Consider the following 18339-nt stretch of genomic DNA (forward strand, 5'->3'; position numbering starts at 1 on the left):
TTGAAAAATTGAAAAAGCCTTTCTTCGTAAATTCAATAAGGCAGCCCTTCCAACTCCTCAATGAGTATAGTCACTGCTGCAAAGTCATACAGGTCAGTTATATCTCAAGGTTGCTCCTGGTTCAAGGCCACCTTAATTATTCCCTGCTGAGGCATTATTGGAAGCCTAAAAATTAAACTCAAATTCCATGGATTATCAAGTGAAATATAATAGAGAATTCCAAGTCTGCTGAACTTTGATAGAAAATGCACAACCATTGATAATCAAGACTGGGCTGAATGGATAGGAAACCTTGAGAGGGACAGGGCCAAATACAAAGAAATGGAAACAAGTTAGATGGGCAACACACACAAAATGCTGGACAGACTCAGCAAGTCAGCCATCAAGCAGATGCTGCCTGACTTGCTGAGCTGCTCCAGCAACTTGCGTGTGTTACTCAAGATTTACAGCACCTGCAGAATCTATTGCATTTAGATGGCCATGCTGTTTGCATGTTGTATAACTCTATGACTCTATAACTGTAAGGTCTTTTTCTAGCTCAGGTGCTCAAATATTCAATAACCGGCCTAACACATAGCACACTTGCTTCAATGATTTTTCTGGATCTAGCATCACTGACATTTATTACCCATCCCTAATTGCCATTGAGGAGGTGTTTAAGGGAGTCATTTTCTTCCTTCTGTTGAGGGTACTCCTGCAATGTTGTTTAGACCCCTCAATAATGATCAATCAGAAGTCTTTTATAGTGGGCTGCAATCACCGTGAGCAATTGCTTGCTTGGCTGAATTGGCATGATGTTTAAAAAGAGCTCAGGGCCTTTCAGGACTTTTCAGCAGGCTGCAGTCATAACAATTTACAAGGCACTTGGCAAGGGCCAAAGTAAAGAAGCAAGGTGTAAGTGGAATAGCCATTGTAGAAGTGGATATTGTTGGAGAGGACAGTGTTAGAGTGATCAGGGTTTGGTTCAACAGGCTTCAGTGAGAATAGGTGCAGGCTCAGAGTAAGCTTCTAGAATTTTTTTTCTCTTTCTTTGTCTATTAATATATACTGTAGCTAATATGGTGAAAATGGGTCCAGGGTTAGTGGCATGTTTTTTGTGTGAGAAGTGGGAACTCTGGGAGATCTCCAGACTTCATGATAACTACATCTGTATGAAGTACATTGAGCTGCAGCTCCTCAGCGATCGTTTTAAGGAACTGGAGTTGCAGCAAAATGACCTTTGACTCACATGGGAGGAGGTGAAAGACAGGGTCTATAGGGAGGTAGTCATCCCTAAGTTGCAGGAGGCACGTAACTGGGTGACTGTCAGGAGAGGGAAAGGGAATAGGCAGCCAGTGCAGAGTAATCCTGTGGCTTTTCCCCTCAAGAACAAGTATAACACTTTGGATACTGTTGTGGGGTATAAACTACCAGAAGAAGCAGAAGCAACTGGGTCTCTCACACTGAGTCTGTCTCTGTGGCTCAGAAGAGAAGGGAGAAGAGGAGAACAGTAATGATAGGGGATTCCATAGTTGAGGAGCAGACATGAGATCCTATAGACATGAAAGAGACATCAGGCTGGTACGTTGCCTCCTGCCAGGGATCAGGGATGTCTCACATCAGATCCACAGCATTCTAAAGGGGTGGTATGAGCAGCCAGAAGTCATGGTACATGTTGGTACCAATAACAAAGGTAGGAAAAAGGAAGAGGTCTTGATGAGAGAATATAAGGAGTTAGGTGAAAAGGACTTCAAGGGTAGTAATCTCTGGAATGCTTGTTGTTATAATGCGCCAGTGAGGGTATGGGATGATTTGGTAGATGAATGTGTGGCTGAGGAATTGGTGCAGGGGCAGGCTTTCAGATTTCTGGATCATTGGGATCTCTTATGGGAAAAGTATGACCTGTGGGAAAGGAATGAGTTGGACCCAAACCTGAGGGAGGTCAATGTCCTTGCGGGGAGGTTTGCAGAGCTTCAGAGGAGGGTTTAAACTAATTTGGCAAGTGGATGGAACAGGGAGTGATGGGGCTGAGGATGGCACAGCTGGTATTTAAGTAGATGTACTGTGTAGTGAGACTGTGAGGAAGGACAAGCTGATGATTGGGCAAAACTTCAGTCAGTGAGATTAATTGAAGTGTAACATGGAGGCAACATCAAAAATGGTGATAAAAATGGTACTGAAGATATACTGTATTTGAATGCATAGAGTATACAGAATAGAGTAGATGATCTTGTAGCACAGTTAGAGATTGGCAGGTATGACACAGAGGACATCACTGAATTGTGGCTGAAAGAAGATTACACCTGGGAGTTTAACATCCAAGGATACACATTGTATTGCAAGGACAGACAGGTAGGTAGAGGGGAGGGTTGGCTCTGTTGGTAAAAATGTAATCAAATCCATGGATTTGAAAGAGGTGACATAGGATCAGAAGATGTAGAATCCTTAAGGTACTGCAAGAGTAAAAGGACCCTGATGGGAGTTATATACAGGCTCTGAACTGTGGCCTGGATGCGGGATACAAATTACAATGGGAGATAGAAAAAGCACGTATAAAGGGCAATGTTGCAATATTTATGCGGGATTTCAATATGCAGGTAGATTGGGAAAATTAGGTTGGTGCTGGATCTCAAGAGAGGGGATTTGTAGAATGCCTACAAGATGGCTTTTTAGAACAGCTTGTGGTTGTGCTCATTAGGGAAAAGGCAATTCTGGATTAGGTGTTGTATAATGAGCCAGATTTCATTAGGGAACTTAAAGGATCACTTAGGAGGCAGTGATCATAATGTGATAGAACTCACCCTGCAGTTTGAGAGGGAGAAGCTAAAGTCAGATGTGAGGAGAGTTGGCAAAATTGATTGGAAAGGCATGAACAGGGATGACAGCTGAACAGCAATGGATGGAGTGCAACACCTCAAACGTCTGTATTAAACTCCGTCTGCCATTTTGTAGCCCAGCTGGTTCAAATTCTGCTGCAAGCTTTGATAATCTTCCTTGCTGTCCACTACACTCCAGTCTTGATGTCATCTGCAAATTTGCTGATACAGTTTACCATATTATCATCCAGATCATTAATATAGATGACAAACAGCAATGGAATCAGCACATATCCCTGCGGCTCACCACAAGTCACAGGCCTCCAGTCAGAGAGGCAACCATCTACTACCACTCTGTGGCTTCTCCCACGGAGCCAATGTCTAATCCAATTTACTATAATACCTCATCATGGATGCCAAATGACTGAACTTTCCTTAAACAACTTCCCATGTGGGATCTTGTCAAATGCCTTGCTAATGTCCATGTAGACAACATCCACTGCTTTGCCTTCATCACCTTTCCTGGTAATTTTCTCAAAAAAATCTTTAAGATTGTTTAGACATGACTTACCACACAGAAAGCCATGTTGACTACCCCTAATGAGTCCTTGTCTATTTAAATACTTACATATACCTTCCAATATATTTCCCAATACTGATGTTAGGCTCACTAGTCTATAATTTGTTTGTTTATCCTTAGAGCCTTTTTTAAACAACATTAGCTCCCCTCCAATCCTCCAGTACCTCACCTGTAATTAACAATGATTTATATATTTCTGCTAGGGCCCCTGCAATTCCTGCACTAACCTGCCACAGAGTCTGAGGGAACACCTTGTCACACCCTGGGGATTTATCCACTTTAATTTGCCTCAAGATAGCAAACAGCATTCTCTCTGTAACCTGTATAGGATCCATGACCTTGGTGCTGCTTTGCCTAACATCTATAGACTCTGTGCCTGTCTGCCGACTAAATAAAGATACAAAAATCCATAAGACCATAATACCATAAGATATAGGAGCATAATTAGATCATTTAGCCCATTGACTCTGCTCTGCCAGCTCATCATGACTGATCCAATTTTCCTCTTAGCCCCAATCTCCTTCCTTCTCCCTGTATCACATCATGACCTAACCAGTCAAGAATCTATCAACCTCTGCCTTAAATATAAATAAAGACTTGGTCTCCACAGCTGCCTGTGGCAAACAATTCCATAGATTCACCACTCTCTGGCTAAATCCTTTTAGATCTCCCCCATCTCTTTCTGTACCACACACCTTCCAGAGGGCCAATTTTGTTCCTTGCTATATTTCTGCCCTTAATATATCTGTAGAAGTCCTGAGGATTATTCTTCATCTTGTCTGCTAGAGCAACCTCATGCCTTCTTTTAGACTTCCTGATCTCATTCTTAAGTGTTCACTTGCATTTATTCTACTCCTCAAGTACCTCATTTGTTCCCAGCTGCCTATACCTGCTATGCACTTCCTTCTTTTTCTTAACCAGGGCTGCGATATCTCTTGAAAAACCTAAACCTGTCCTCCTTGCCTTTTATTCTGACAGGAACATGGAAGCTCTATACTCTCAAAATTTCACTTTTGAAGTCCTCTCACTTACCAAGCACATCTTTGCCCAAAAACAACTTGTTCAAATCCACACTTGCCAGATCCTTTCTGATACTATCAGAATTGGTCTTTCTCCAATTTAGAATCTCAACCCAAGGTCCATAATTAGATTGAAACTAATGCCATTATGATCATTAGATGCAATGTTTTCTCCCACACCAACTTCTGTTATCTGCCCTGTCTCATTCCCTAATAGAAGATCTAGTATTGCAATCTATCTAGTTGGGACTTCTATGTACTTATTAAGGAAACTTTCCTGAACCCATTTGAATTCTACAGATGTGTAGTGGAGAGTATATTGACTGGCTACATCACAGCTTGGTATGGAAATACCAACAATAGTGGATACGGCCCAGTCCATCATGGATAAAGCCCTCCCCACCATTGTGCATATCTACATGAAATGCTGTTGTAGGAAAGCAGGGACCTCCACCAATGCAGGACATGCTCTCTTCTCAGTACTGCCATCAAGAAGAAGGTACAAGAACCTTAGGACTCACACTACCAGGATCAGGAACAGTTATTGTCCCTGAACCAACAGACTCTTGAACCAAATGGATAACTTCATTTAACTTCACTTGCCCCATCATTGAAATGTTCCTACAACCTAAGAATTCACTTTCAAGGACTCTTCATCTCATGTTCTCGACTTTTATTGCTTATTTATTTATTATTATTTCTTTCTTTTTGTATTTGCACAGTGGTTGAATGCCCAAGTTGGTGTTGTCTTTCATTGATTCTTTTATAGTTATTATTCTGTGGATTTATTGAGTATGCCTGCAAGAAAACATATCTGAGGGTTATATATGGTGATATATATACACTTCGATAATAAATTTACTTTGAACTTTGAAACACTTTTCCATCCAGCCCTTTTACAGCATGGACATCCCAGTTAATATGTGGAAAGTTAAAATTACTCACTATCACAACCTTATGTTCCTTGCGACAGTCCTCTAAATCCCATTTGGTGGTCTATAATATAATCACAGTTACTTGGTTATACCTTTCTTATTCCTCAGTTCTACCCATAAAGCCTCACTGGCTGAGCTCTCCAGTTGTGACTGAGCACTGCTGTGAAATTTTCCCTGACTAGTAATTCCACCCTATCACTCCTAAAGCAACACAACCTCTGAATATTGAGCTACCAGTCCTGCTCCTCCTGCAATCAAGTTTCACTCATAGCTACAATGTCATAATCCCTCATGCTGATCCATGCCCAAAGCTCATCCGTCTTTCCTTGCATTGGAATATACACAACTCAGAACATTAGATCCACCATGCTCAACCTTTTGATTCATGACTTTGTATGTAGGCTTAACAACATCATTCTCTACACCACTTCACCATCTGTTCTGGTGCTGTGGTTCCCTCCCTCCTGTAACTCTGGTTTAAACTTCCCCCATGCAGCAAAACACTGACTCTGGTGGGAAGGTTACGGGGAAACACAGGAGTTCTGTGGCAGGAGAATCAGATAATAAATCAGCCATGATGGAATGATGGAGCAGACTGGTTGAGCTGAATGGTATATTTCTCCTCCAATGTTTTATGGTTTTTGTGGTTTGGGCCTGAGAGCGAGGAAAGACTGGAGGTTTGATCAATTTAAGTGCTGGTCTGGATTGGAAAGCTGTGGTATGGGCCCAAGCCTGAGAGCACATTGTAGCAGCAGGATCCGGGTCCAAGATCAAGGAGCAACGCAAGGTTTGATCAACTTAAGCGCCAAGCCAGATCGAAAGAATCAGGGTGATGGGGCCAGAAACAAGGGGTGGACTGGTTAGCTTACTGCTCTGTGAGGTTTACTTGTCTTTGCGTTGAACTGAGACTGTGACTTGCAGCTAATGGGCTACTGGCTCAGCTGCCGCAATGACTGGCTTCGAGTCTGTGGACTCGCTTTTGTGAATTTCAGTTGTTTGCTTTAGTTGTTTGAACAATTTTTTTTCCACACATTGGGTGTTTGACAGTCTTTGTTAAAATGGGTTCCATTAGGTTTCTTTGTTTTGGTGCTGCCTGTAAGGAGACAAACCTCAGGGTTGTACACACTATCCTCGTTATATGCGGGGGATACGTTCCTTGCAGTCGACACATAGTATGAAAACTCATAGTGTGAATAATTATTTAAATGGAGAAAATAGGGATGCGTTGCAGAGGGCTTCCTAAATATGCTTTATCTGTAATTTATTCACATTACAACAAAAAAGCAGTACCACAAGGCAATATTCGTATTATACTTCATCAATTTATGGTAATATTCAACGTAATAAATCATAGAAAGTTAACATACTAGGGTGTACAGTACTCACCAACAATGGCAGGTGTGTTCGCTCCGGGAGATGAGAGGTTGTTGTGGTGTCGGGAAGCTTTACATGGATAAGGTGGATGGTTGTGGTTGTCAGGATCACATCAAGCACAGCAAGGGGTGAAGGAAGACTCACAGAACTGCCGGCAGCAGGAGATGACACAGGTTTGAAGAAAGTGGTGAGGGTTGTTCGCTTGGCAGCATTTTGTTTTTCAGCATAAATTTGCTTGTAGGGAAGAATGGTTGACAGCAGGGAACGACTGAAATGATGACTCCGTTCTAAACTTGGGTCCATGTCCATCACCATTTGCGCCAAGTGTTCCGTCTTCCACCATTTCCTCACCGTTGGTAAACTCCGGAGATTTTCAAAATTGATCTGTTCCTTGCAGCATCTGAGAGATAGTTCACTGTAAAAAATATGCCTTGAATGTAGATCACACCTTGGTCGAGTGGTTGAATCAGAAATGTTGTGTTAGGTGGCAGGAAATGCACTGTTATGTTAGGCGGCAGGAAATGCACTGTTATGTTAAGATGAATGCTGTTCAAATGTTTAGGATGGGCTGGTGCATTGTCAAGCAACAAAAGAACTTCAAAGGCAAGTTTCTTTTCCTGGCAGTAGTGTCCCAGAACTGTGTTACTTTCACCTAACGCCACCCTGTTTATAATTTCCAACTTTTTTTCAAGTGTTAAAGCAGTTCTCTGCCGCTTGGCTGATGACCCAGGAATTGACATCAGACGCTTAGGAGGCATAGTTAAATATTTCAAGCACAAAATCACTGCACTGTAGGTAAAACCAACAAAAGTTTAAGAGCACGAGGAAATCTGCAGATGCTGGAAATTCAAACAACACACACAAAATGCTGGTGGAACACAGCAGGCCAAGCAGCATCTATAGGGAGAAGTACTGTCGACGTTTCGGGCCAAGACCCTTCGTCAGGACGCAAGTTTAAGAGTGCAAGATCGCACATCCACACCTGGCCAAAACCAATGCGAGACTGGCGGGAGTGAGAATGTGAGGCGCGCACCTGACTTGTATTGGCGGGAAAGTGGTGCTTCTCATCCCCACAGTGAGACTGTGAGGCGTGCAGTGCTCCTCACATAACTGTGAGTTTTGGACGCATATAAAGAGACGTTGGTAGAAATAGGTTCCTCGCATAATTGTGAATCTGCATTGTCTGAAGACACATATAATGAGGACAGGGTGTATATAGTATAGGTACTTCAATAATAAATGTACTTTGAACTTTGAACTTACAGTACATGTACAAGTCAGGACAGTGTGTAATAAGGGAGGAAACCTGCAGGTGGCAGTGTTCCCAAGCACCTGAAAATGGTGCGGTTGGAAATTTGTGGGTTCTACAAATATTGTCTTAGTAACTGCAGGCAGTTTGTAGATGGCATGCACAGTCACCAGGGGTGGGATGAGTGAACATCCTGGACAGTTGTTGGTACTGGTCTCTTCCCCCTCCCATTGGGAAGATACAAAAGGACAGCTTCTGTCTTGCACTTATGAGACTCTTGAATGGACCTTTTATACAATAGGCTCTTGATCACTCAGTTTACTTCATCATGGTCCTTGCGATTTGTTTGTCTTCCTGTACTGCGCTTTCTCTGTAAGTTTAACATTATGATCCACATTCTATTTTGTTTCCCTTTTTGAACCGCATCAGAATGGAATGATTTGTCTGCATAGCATGCAAATGAATCCCTTCTCAGTACATATAACAATAATAAACCAATTCCCTATTGCTTGTGCCAATTTCTTATCCAGGCAAGTATTTCACCATATTCCTGACTTGTGTCTTGTAGATGGTGGCAAGTCTTTGGGGGTGTCAGGAGTTAAGTCATTTACTACAGGGTACACAGTTTCTTACCTACCTTGATAGCCACGGCTGCGAAGAGGGACTGGAATACTATGGAATTCTGGTTTTTCCTTTTGGAATTCTTTATTAAAATCTCACCAAATCAATGCTTTTGATCTATCAGCTCTTCTGAAAATGACAATGGGCACTCCATGTGACTATGACATCGGGGTGCTGCCCCCCTCATTCTTTCTGAGCTCTCTGCAGCTATTAGTGAGGTTGATTTCTCCCTTTCCTTTACAGAGGAAGGGGGATATGAAATTAAAGGCTTGACCCTTCCAAGACATGGAGATCAGACTTTCATTGAAAGCCAGTGCCATGTTCTCATGCCGCTGACTTGGGTCAGTAACCACACCCTGCTCTCTTTCTTTCCTCCCTCCCTCCCTCAGTCTTCTCTGCTCATCAACACCCCCTCTAATGCTCTCTTTACTGCCCATACCTCTCTCTGACTCACTTCTCCCCTTTCTTTCTCTCTAACCCATCCCTGTTCCTTCTATTCCTACTCCCCCTCTCCAGTCTCCCAGTTCCTCCTCTTGCACACCAATTGCTTCCCAATCTCTATCACTCCTTTCTCTAAATACCCTTCACTCTCCCAGATACTCCCTAAATCTCCTCTCTCAAAGATAAATTTTTATTTTCCTTTCATGCTGTTCTCTCATAGCATTACAATGTGGTCAAGTCTGCAATTAGCTGATGACAATTTCTTACATAATTGCACAATTAATTACAATTTTAATCATGACAGCAGAAATTATAAAGTTATAATGTTAAAGATGTTGATATTACTATGTTACATAGTGCTATAATGATATAATGTCAATAATGAATTAAAACAGCTGATAAAACTTATACTTTTTGCCAGATACAAGTTCATAAACTTGCCAAGGTTCTGTATTTTTTATGACAATTTATACTATTACTGTTAGAACAAAGAACATAGAACACTACTGGCCCACAATGTTGTGCTGACCTTTTAACCTACTCTAAGATCAACCTAACCCTTCCCTCCCACATAATCCATCATTTTCTTTTACCATCCTTGTCCCTATCTACGATTTTCATAAATGACTTGCCTCTACCAACATGCCGAGCAGGGCATTTGCTTGCACTCACCAGTCTCCATGTAAAGGACTTACCTCTGACATTCCCCCTATATTATGCCACACCACCCTAGTATTAGCCATTTCTAACCTGGGAAATGTCTCTGGCTATCCACCTGATCCATGTCTCGTCATCTGTACACTTCTATCAAGTCAGTTCTCATCCTCCTTAGAGAAAAGCCCCAGCTTGTTCGATCTATCCTCATAAGACGTGCTCTTTAATCCAGGCAGCATCCTGCTAAATCTCCACTGCACCCTCTCTGAAGCTTCTACATCTTTTTTATGAGCCGATCAGAACCGAGAACAATATTCCAAGTGTGGTTTAACCAGGGCTCAAGGCTCCTGATGTTTTCATGTTAGACGTGGAAACTTCTTGGGCTTCCAGCCGGGTACAGATTTCAGTGACAAACTCTGCCACCTTCATCGGGGATGATGTCTGGGCACGTCTAATCTGGTGGTATTTCTACTCCTGTCGTCCATCCTCCTGACTGGCTAGTCCTCATCCAATCAGGTTTCCACTCTCCCACCTTGCTTACAATTGAATTCCAGTTCTTATGTAGAGTGAGAGCTTTGTCATTGTTAAAATTTTTCCCTTGGTTTTATCACAATCGCTTCCTTCACCAGGTTGTCCCAAAAGCCGTTGGCGCAGAACAGTAGTTTTGTGCTGTTAAAGTCAATCCTGTGGTCATTGCAAATGCAATGTTCTGCTACTGCCGATTTCTCCAAGTAACCCAGACGGACACACCTCCTGTGTTCCTTGATGCGGGTTTCCACCGTGTGTCCTGTCTGGCTGATGTATGTTGCTCTGCATTCACAGCGAGTTCTGTAAGTGCCAACTGTCTTGAGTCCCAGGTCACCTTTGACCTGCATAAACTGAGACTTGGGCTTTCTTATGGGTTTGAGGATGGTATTAATCTGGTATTTCTTCAGGATCCTGGCGGAAACTGGACATGGCATCAATTGGAAACCCACTCACACAGATTTATACTTCACCAATAACTGCCACCATCACACCTCCACATCACACAGTAGTAGTTCTTTCTACTTTGATTAACTGTGCAAAAACTATTTCAGACCCAACAGTCTCCCCGAGGAAATAAGACTATTAGCCACTACCTTGGGCTGATGGAAAGACCAGGAAACCTAACAATGAGGAGGATCATGTTGCTACCACCTGTCTTCCCTGTATTTCCATGGTTTCTGGAAGGGCTGCCAGAATCCTGAAGAAATACCAGATTAGTGTCATCCACAAACCCGTAAGGAAGCTCAATTCTCAGTTTATGCAGGTCAAAGATGACCTGAGACTCAGGATGAGTGGTGGTTACAGGATTCCCTGTGAAAGCAGAGTAGTGTATATCAGCCAGACTGGAGAAATTGGTGGTAGAAAATTGTATTTGCAAAGGCCATAGGATTGACTTCGACAGCACAAAACTACCGTGCCATGCCAATGGCTTTTGGGTCTGCCTGGTGAAGGAAGCCATTGAAATAAAACTGGAGGAAAAGAATTTTAACAAAGATGAAGGTCCCGCTCTAAGTAAGAACTTGAATTCAATTGTAAATAAGGTGGGACAGCAAAAACCTGATTGGACAAGGACTAACCAATCAGGAGGGATGGATGACAGGGGTATAAATACCACCTGACAAGACATGCCCAGGCATCATCCCTGATGAAGATGGCAGAGTTTGTCATTGAAACGATGGTTAAAATGGATACCTGTACCCGGCTGGAAGTTTATTTATCTTATATGCTGCGAAGGCAGCAAATGCTGTTTCATGGACATTATTCTTAAAGGGTGGAAGTTATTCTTTTGGATGTCAATGGTATTGAATACAAGTTCAGCTCAAAAAGCATTTGTCTCCCATAAATTGGGAGTCCTTCTCTGGAATATTCAGGAAAGCGTATGTAGAGGATACCAGTCTGAAGAACCATTCTATTAGCACATTAGAGGTCTGAATAACATTATTACAGGGGTCTTCAAATACAATAATATTGGTCAGACCACCGATGTGTCTGACCACATTTCACTAGTGCCCCAATCTTTTGAGAAAATAAATTGTGTTAAATTTATTTGACACAGAGGTATTGGGAATGTATTGCAGGAGAAGTGATGGGAGAAGATACAACAGGAATGTTCAGGAAGCATTTAGACAAGCATATGAAATGGAAGGGAATTGACAGTTATAGACCAAGTACAGGCAGAAGTACAGTTTAAATTGGCGTCATTGTGGGCTGAAGGATCTATTCATGTGCTGGAATGTTCTAGGTTGTAAATGGTGGAATGATTAATGGGATCCATCTGAGAGAAGACATCAGTGTGATGGGCTGAACGGCCTCCTGCGCTCAAAGGAACAATGAAAACTGTCTGAAGAGATTATCATTTCCCACTGACATATCAATGGCACAATGTGATTTTGTTCCTGTTTCCCTTGCATCCACTCAATAGGAAGAGTATGCGCGTTCTGTGGTGCTCTTCAACAGCTCAACCCTTGGGCTAAGACATTCTCACTATCCACTCCAACCTTCCTTTTCTTTGCAACTTATACCGTTTCCAAACCATTAACCTGAAAGAAGCGTTAACTACTGTTTTGGTACAGATGCTGCCTTGTCTAGAATCTTCTATTTTTTATTCTATCTGTTAGTTTGAAACTGGGGCAGGGCATTAGTGCTCCCGGGAAAGTGCGTAGCCAATGCAAAGAGAAAGTGAAGAAGAACGTTCAGAATTTGTATTTACCAACGTTGAGAGTTCCACTAAAACCTCTCACTTGCCGGACGTTTACCATTGTTTGCACACTCGCCGGTTGCTCTTGTGAGGTAAACGTTCTAGTCGACTGACAGTACAGGATTGGAGGGGAGGAGTTTGAAGGAGGTCGTTTCCAGCCGTGCTAAGGGTCAATTCTCCAAGGAGCCGAGTCCAGTCTAACTGGAGCGCTTCCCCCAACAATGACCTCTGAAAGAGTTTCAAGAAATGAGATACTTTATCACCCCGACCAGTGGCTCCTTCCGAAAGCTCATATACCAGACATCGAAACGTACAAACGGATGCACAAAAAATCAGTTGAAAACCCAGAAGGTAGAGTATATTGAGGAAACGAGTGAAGAAATCCAATGGTGCGTAGGTACTTCTCTTTACATTTCGGGTGTGTATGTCTCTGTCACACTGCACTATCGCGGAGTTTCCAGGTGAGGCTGTTTCAATTTGTGTCCTTGATTTTCTGATTTGTTACACGGCTAAATCGGCAAACTTAGTTCACAGTGCGGATAGCACTTCATAGAATCCTATCTCTTACAATCGATTTTTTTTTGTTGGTTAGCATAGCAAAGCAAATTCTCCAATATTTCGAAGTTTTTTTCCTAATCGCTGTTCTTTTCAATCGACGGCATAGGAAAATGAGAAAAATAAAGAGCAGAATGTTATTCGGCTCCTGGAGCCCGGCGACAAGATCGGTGCTAGTCCTTAACCTCTCCATCAGTTTACCGCATCGTCCATTCCTCTAACTTCGTTAATATCTAGAAATGTATCGATAGATGTTCCAGTGACAGAGCCTCGACAGCAGTGCAGGAGAGGGAATGATGAAAATTCACAATCCTCTGAATGGAACACTTTGTCATCATTTCAGTCCTAAGCGGTGAGCCTGGTATATGGGTCCCTGGATGGAGACTCCTCAGTCAGATGACAGCGACCTCCCCAAATCTGCCCTTTATCTGGAGCAACAACCTGTTGGATAAACTGTGGGTGAGCAGCATCCCTTAAGGGGGTGGGGGGAATGGAATTGCTGAGTCCGCTCCTAGTTCTGATGAAGGATTTTGAGCTGAAACATCAACAATTCTTCCCCAGCATTGCAGGTTGACCGGCTGAGATCTTCCAGCAGACTGTCTGTTGCTCCAGGTTTCAGTACTTGAAGTCTCTTTATCTTTATCTGGTATCAATGAGTTCAGTCTTCAAAAATGTAATGGACAGACCATCAGCCTACTCAGAAGAGGATCTGCTCTCCCAGGAATCAGTCCAGTGAACCTTCAGTACACTGTAACAACTAAACTAAATGTTCATTACTAACCAAAAAAAAACCTCATTACTTTTACTTAGAGATGCTGTCCAGAGCAGGCCCTTCCAGTGCAAAGAGACGCAACGCAAGCAACCAGCCTATTTTAGCACTCGTCTAATCACAGGCAAATTTACAACTACCAATTAACCTACTTATCTGTACATCTTCGGACTGTGGGAGGAAAGCAACGCATCTGGAAGAAACCCATGCAACCACGGGGACAACATGCAAAATCCTTATAGATGGTGCCGGAATTGAACTTGGAACTCGGGAATGCCCTGAGATGTCAAGGTGTTGTGCTAGCCGCTACGTTTTTGTGGTGTTCCCTTCACTGGCAATGATACTAAAGCTGCAATAAGGTACAGCAATGGGCACAAGGACTTCGGTGTCAGGTCCAGCTTCAGTTTGTATGAAAACCTGCCCATATTTCTAACAGAAAAGACCATAAAACATGGGTGAAATTAGGCCATTCGGTCCATCAAGTCTACTCTGCCATACCATCATGGCTGATTTATTAACTTTCTCAACCCGATTCTCCTGCCTTTTCATTGTAACCTTTGATGCCATTTCTATGTATGGCCCACCGTTGGTTGGGGTTGACCATGGATATTGCATCCTAGCTCTCTACCTGATACATGCGAGCCAGGACAGTACAATATGGAGAGCAAGCTGCTGCCCATGCAGCAGGCACACCCTCTCCATGCAGCTGATGATTCCAAAGGGATGGCAGAGACCGATACGGTTTGGCACCAGCGGAATTGTAGGAGTTGCCAGTCACTCGATGTTGGACTGCCTTGGGGACTCGCTCTGTACTTTATCTCGGGATTTTCTCCCAAAGCTTTGGCCATGAGTCAGTATACTGTAGTGCAAGGCAGTGGAGGTTTGAGATCAGAGTTCTTCTTCTGCTAGGTGAACTGCCAACTACAGATGATGAGCCCCATCAGCCTGAAGCAACTGGATTTAAGGCACCAGTAACCCGCTTTTTCCCTTTCTCCTGTCAGTAGAAATGGTTTCACTGGCCTTTGTAACTAAGCCACACATGAAGGCCAGGAGCTGGACTTGGCTGTTTAAGATGCCAGGATCATCTTAAAGATTCACAGGCTACTTCAGATGCATGCCATTGGGAGCATTTAATAGCTAATGGAAGCTTATCCCCACTACCTCCCCCGACTTTGACAGCCTTAAGGAACCAATGCCCTTACTAATCAAGAACATATCAACCTCCACTTTAAATATATCCCATGATTTGGACCCTACAGCTATATGTGGAAATTAATTCCAAAGATTCACCACTCTCCTGCTAAAGAAATTCCTCCTCATCTCTGCTCTACAGGAACATCCTTCTATTCTAAGGCTGTGACCTCTGGTCCTCAACTCCCACTACTTGTCAGTCACAGTTAACCTCACTCTACATTTACAATGCTTCTTTGGGATGAACCAATAATGCGTCTTCCAGACTGCTCTAAGTAGCTCCAGCCATTGCTGTTCTATTGTCATCCCTACTAGTGTCCCTTCCACTCAACCTTGGTTCGGTCCTCTCTCAATCCTCTGTAGTTCCCTTTTCTCTACTGCAATATCAGTACATCCAATTTTTATTTATTTATCCAGAGATACGAGGTACAGTCCCTTCCCCTAATCACTGGGCAATTTACAATGACAAATTAACCGACTAACTGGTATGTCTTTTGATTGTGTGAGGAAATATGAGCACCCAGAGGAAACCGACATGCCTATGGAACGTTGTACAAACTTCTTACAGAGGACAATGGAATCGAACTCCAAACTCTGGAATGCCCCAAACTGTAATAGCGTATCAAACTGCAGGGTGAATTCTATTATATTATGATCACTGCCTCCTAAGAGTTCCTTACGTTTTAAGTTCCCTAATCAAATCTACTTCATTACACAACACCCAATCCAGAATTGCCCTTTCCCTTTTGGGTTCAACCATAAAGTGCTCCATAGAGCCTGCTCATAGGCAGTCTACAAATTTCTTCCCTTGAGATTCTGCACCAATCTGATTTTCCCAGTCTACCTGCGTATTGAAATCCCCTATTACCATCATAACATAGTCCTTTCCTGATGCATTTTCTGTCTCCCTTTCTAATTTGTACCCCCCATCCTACCTACTTTAGAGAGTCCTGTATATTAACTCCCATCAGGGTCATTTTATCCTTGTAGTTTCTAAAACTTCTTATCCTATGTCACTTCTTTCTAAGGATTTGATTTAATTTTTGACCAATAAAGCCCTCCTATTAGCACCCTCCTCCCCAGCATACTTGCTTGTCCTTTCGATACAATCCGTATCCTTCGATGTTAAGCTCCCAACCATAATCATCTATCAGGCATGACTCAGTAATGCCCATAACATCACACCTGCCAATTTCTAACTGTGCTACAAGATGAAGTACCTTATTACATATACTGTGTGCATTCAAATGGAACAGCTTCACTACTGCATTCATCACCCTTTTCAATTTTTTCTTTGTGTTGCCTGAAGTTAAGTTCTTAACCCTTACTAAATTTTTGTCTTATTCTTTATTTTGGAGACTTCCATAACTTCTTTTGTACTCTCCTTCCCTTTTATCTTCTCCATACTTTTCCAGGCTGTTGAACACCTTCCTCCCCAACAACCCCACATTTTTTGATTAAAGCCCTATCCACAGCCCTAGTTATGCGATTCGCCAGGACCGTGGTCCCAGCATAGTTCAGGTGGAACCCAACCCATCAGAACAGCTCCCTCCTTCATCAGTACTGGCCCCAAAGTCCCACAAATTCAAACCCATTACTCCCTCACCAATCTTTGAGCCATGCTTTTGCTCTCTGATCTTATTAACCGTGTGCCAATTTACACACATGGCTTATGTAACAATTTAGAGATTATTATCTTTATGGGTCTGTGTTTTAATTTAGTCACTAGCTGCTCAAATTCCCTCAGTAGAACCTCTTTCCTTCCTACATGGTTGGTACCCACATGTACCATGACAACTGGACCTTTCCCCTCCCACTCCAATTTCCTCTGCAGGTTAGATGAGATGTCCAGAGCCCAGACACCAGGCAGACAACACACCCTTTGGGACCCTGGATCCTTGCAACAGAGAATTGTGTCCATTCCCCTGACCATATTACCCCCAATTACAGCAACATTTCTCTTCTCTCCCCCTCTTGAATGGCCCTCTGAACCATGGTGGCATGGTTCAGTTGCTCATTCTTCCTACATCCTCACATGGAGCAACTATCTCAGACCTGTTGGGCAAGTTCAAGGGCTGAGGCTCCTTCAGATCCTTGCTGCTCCCAATCCTGGCCATGAACCTGGCTCCAGTTCCCACACTCATTCTTAGGGAACACCTTATTTAAAGCAATGACCCCTCACTTCTAGATTCTTTCACAGGAGAAGACAGAGTTATAGTAGGCAGCCGTCGATCCCAGGGGATCATGGGTTTGCACTTCTGATGGACTGTGTTCTCTCCAGGGTACAAGCCTGGGCGGGAAGATTTGAAGAACCGGTTGTTGCCCATGCAGCGGGTTCCCCCTCTCCACGTCACTGATGTAGTCCAAGGGAAAGGCAAGCGCTGATACAGCTTGGCTCGAGTGTCATCACAGAGTGAAGTCGTAAACAACATCAAACTGCCTTAGGGACCCCAGCTCCGGATTTCTTCTTCGGGGTTTACTCCTGAAGCCTTTCCCATGGGTGGGTATGGCTGCAAGGCAGCGGAGGTTTAAAATCAGAGTTTTCCTTTTCCTAGGTGGGCTGCTGTCCAAGGCTGATGAGCCCCACCTGCCCGAAGCAACTGGTTTTGAGGCACCAGTGGTCTACCTTTGCCCCTTGTCAGTAAAAACAATTCCACACGCCTATTAGCTAAGCCACACGTGAAGGCCAAGAGTTTGACTTGGTTGTCCGAGGCCGTTAGAGTCACACGCCATTTGGAGCACTTTATAGGTAGTGGAAGCTTATCCCGACTACCACCCTGGCTATGGCAACCTTAGGAACCAGACAGATTTATACACCCACCATATTAAGACCCTTCAGGATCTTGTACATCAATTTACAATACTCTTCAGTCTTCTAAACTATTCAAGCCTTGCCTGTCCAACCTTTCCTCATAGGAAGACCAGTCCATTCCATGTATTCATTGTGTTTCAGGATTTAAATTAAAAAGCACCTCTATATAGAATTGTTGCAAGATGTTAGGGAATTCTTTGCTGGATTAATTGTTTAATTGAAATTTTAGATTGATAGCTATTTGTCTGCCACAGGTATTGAAAAATAAGACAAAGATGGTTGTACAGAGTTGGCTTTGCCATGACCCGCAGAACAGGCAAATAACTTCTACTCCACATTCTTGTTTTAAAATAAAGGAAGAAATTTTAAATTGTAGATTTATTAGTGGTTATTTTACCTTCTGAAATAAATATGAAAACCAATTAAAAACCCTGATGCTGTAAACAAGTGCTGATGAAAGCAGTCTCATCTGAAACATTAACTGTTTTTCTTTCTACAGATGTTGCCTGACCTGACTAGATTTCCACCATTTTCTATTTTCAGTTTTTATATTTACTACACACATTTGTCTAGCCAGTGGGACGATGCCCCACCATCTTGCCATTAACAATTCATTACA

General features: G+C 42.9%; 1 protein-coding gene across 6 annotated transcripts in view; it reads left to right on the top strand.

Moving 5' to 3' along the window:
• The window catches only part of acss2l (acyl-CoA synthetase short chain family member 2 like), a 153248-nt gene that overhangs the window by 84122 nt on the left and 50787 nt on the right, over nt 1-18339 (top strand). For 3 of the 6 annotated variants that reach the window (XR_012099101.1, XM_073047380.1, XM_073047389.1), the window contains exon 1: nt 12615-12744. The exons of the other annotated variants lie outside the window; for them this stretch is intronic. Coding sequence is in view for 2 of the 3 variants with exons in the window: in XM_073047380.1 (XP_072903481.1) it covers nt 12615-12744 (130 nt within the window). In the remaining variant the exon portion in view is untranslated. Of the gene's footprint in view, nt 1-12614; nt 12745-18339 lie in introns of those variants that run through there. 6 annotated transcript variants of the gene reach the window in all.

The sequence above is a fragment of the Hemitrygon akajei genome, chromosome 1, assembly GCF_048418815.1.
Source record: "Hemitrygon akajei chromosome 1, sHemAka1.3, whole genome shotgun sequence".
Classification (NCBI taxonomy): domain Eukaryota; kingdom Metazoa; phylum Chordata; class Chondrichthyes; order Myliobatiformes; family Dasyatidae; genus Hemitrygon; species Hemitrygon akajei.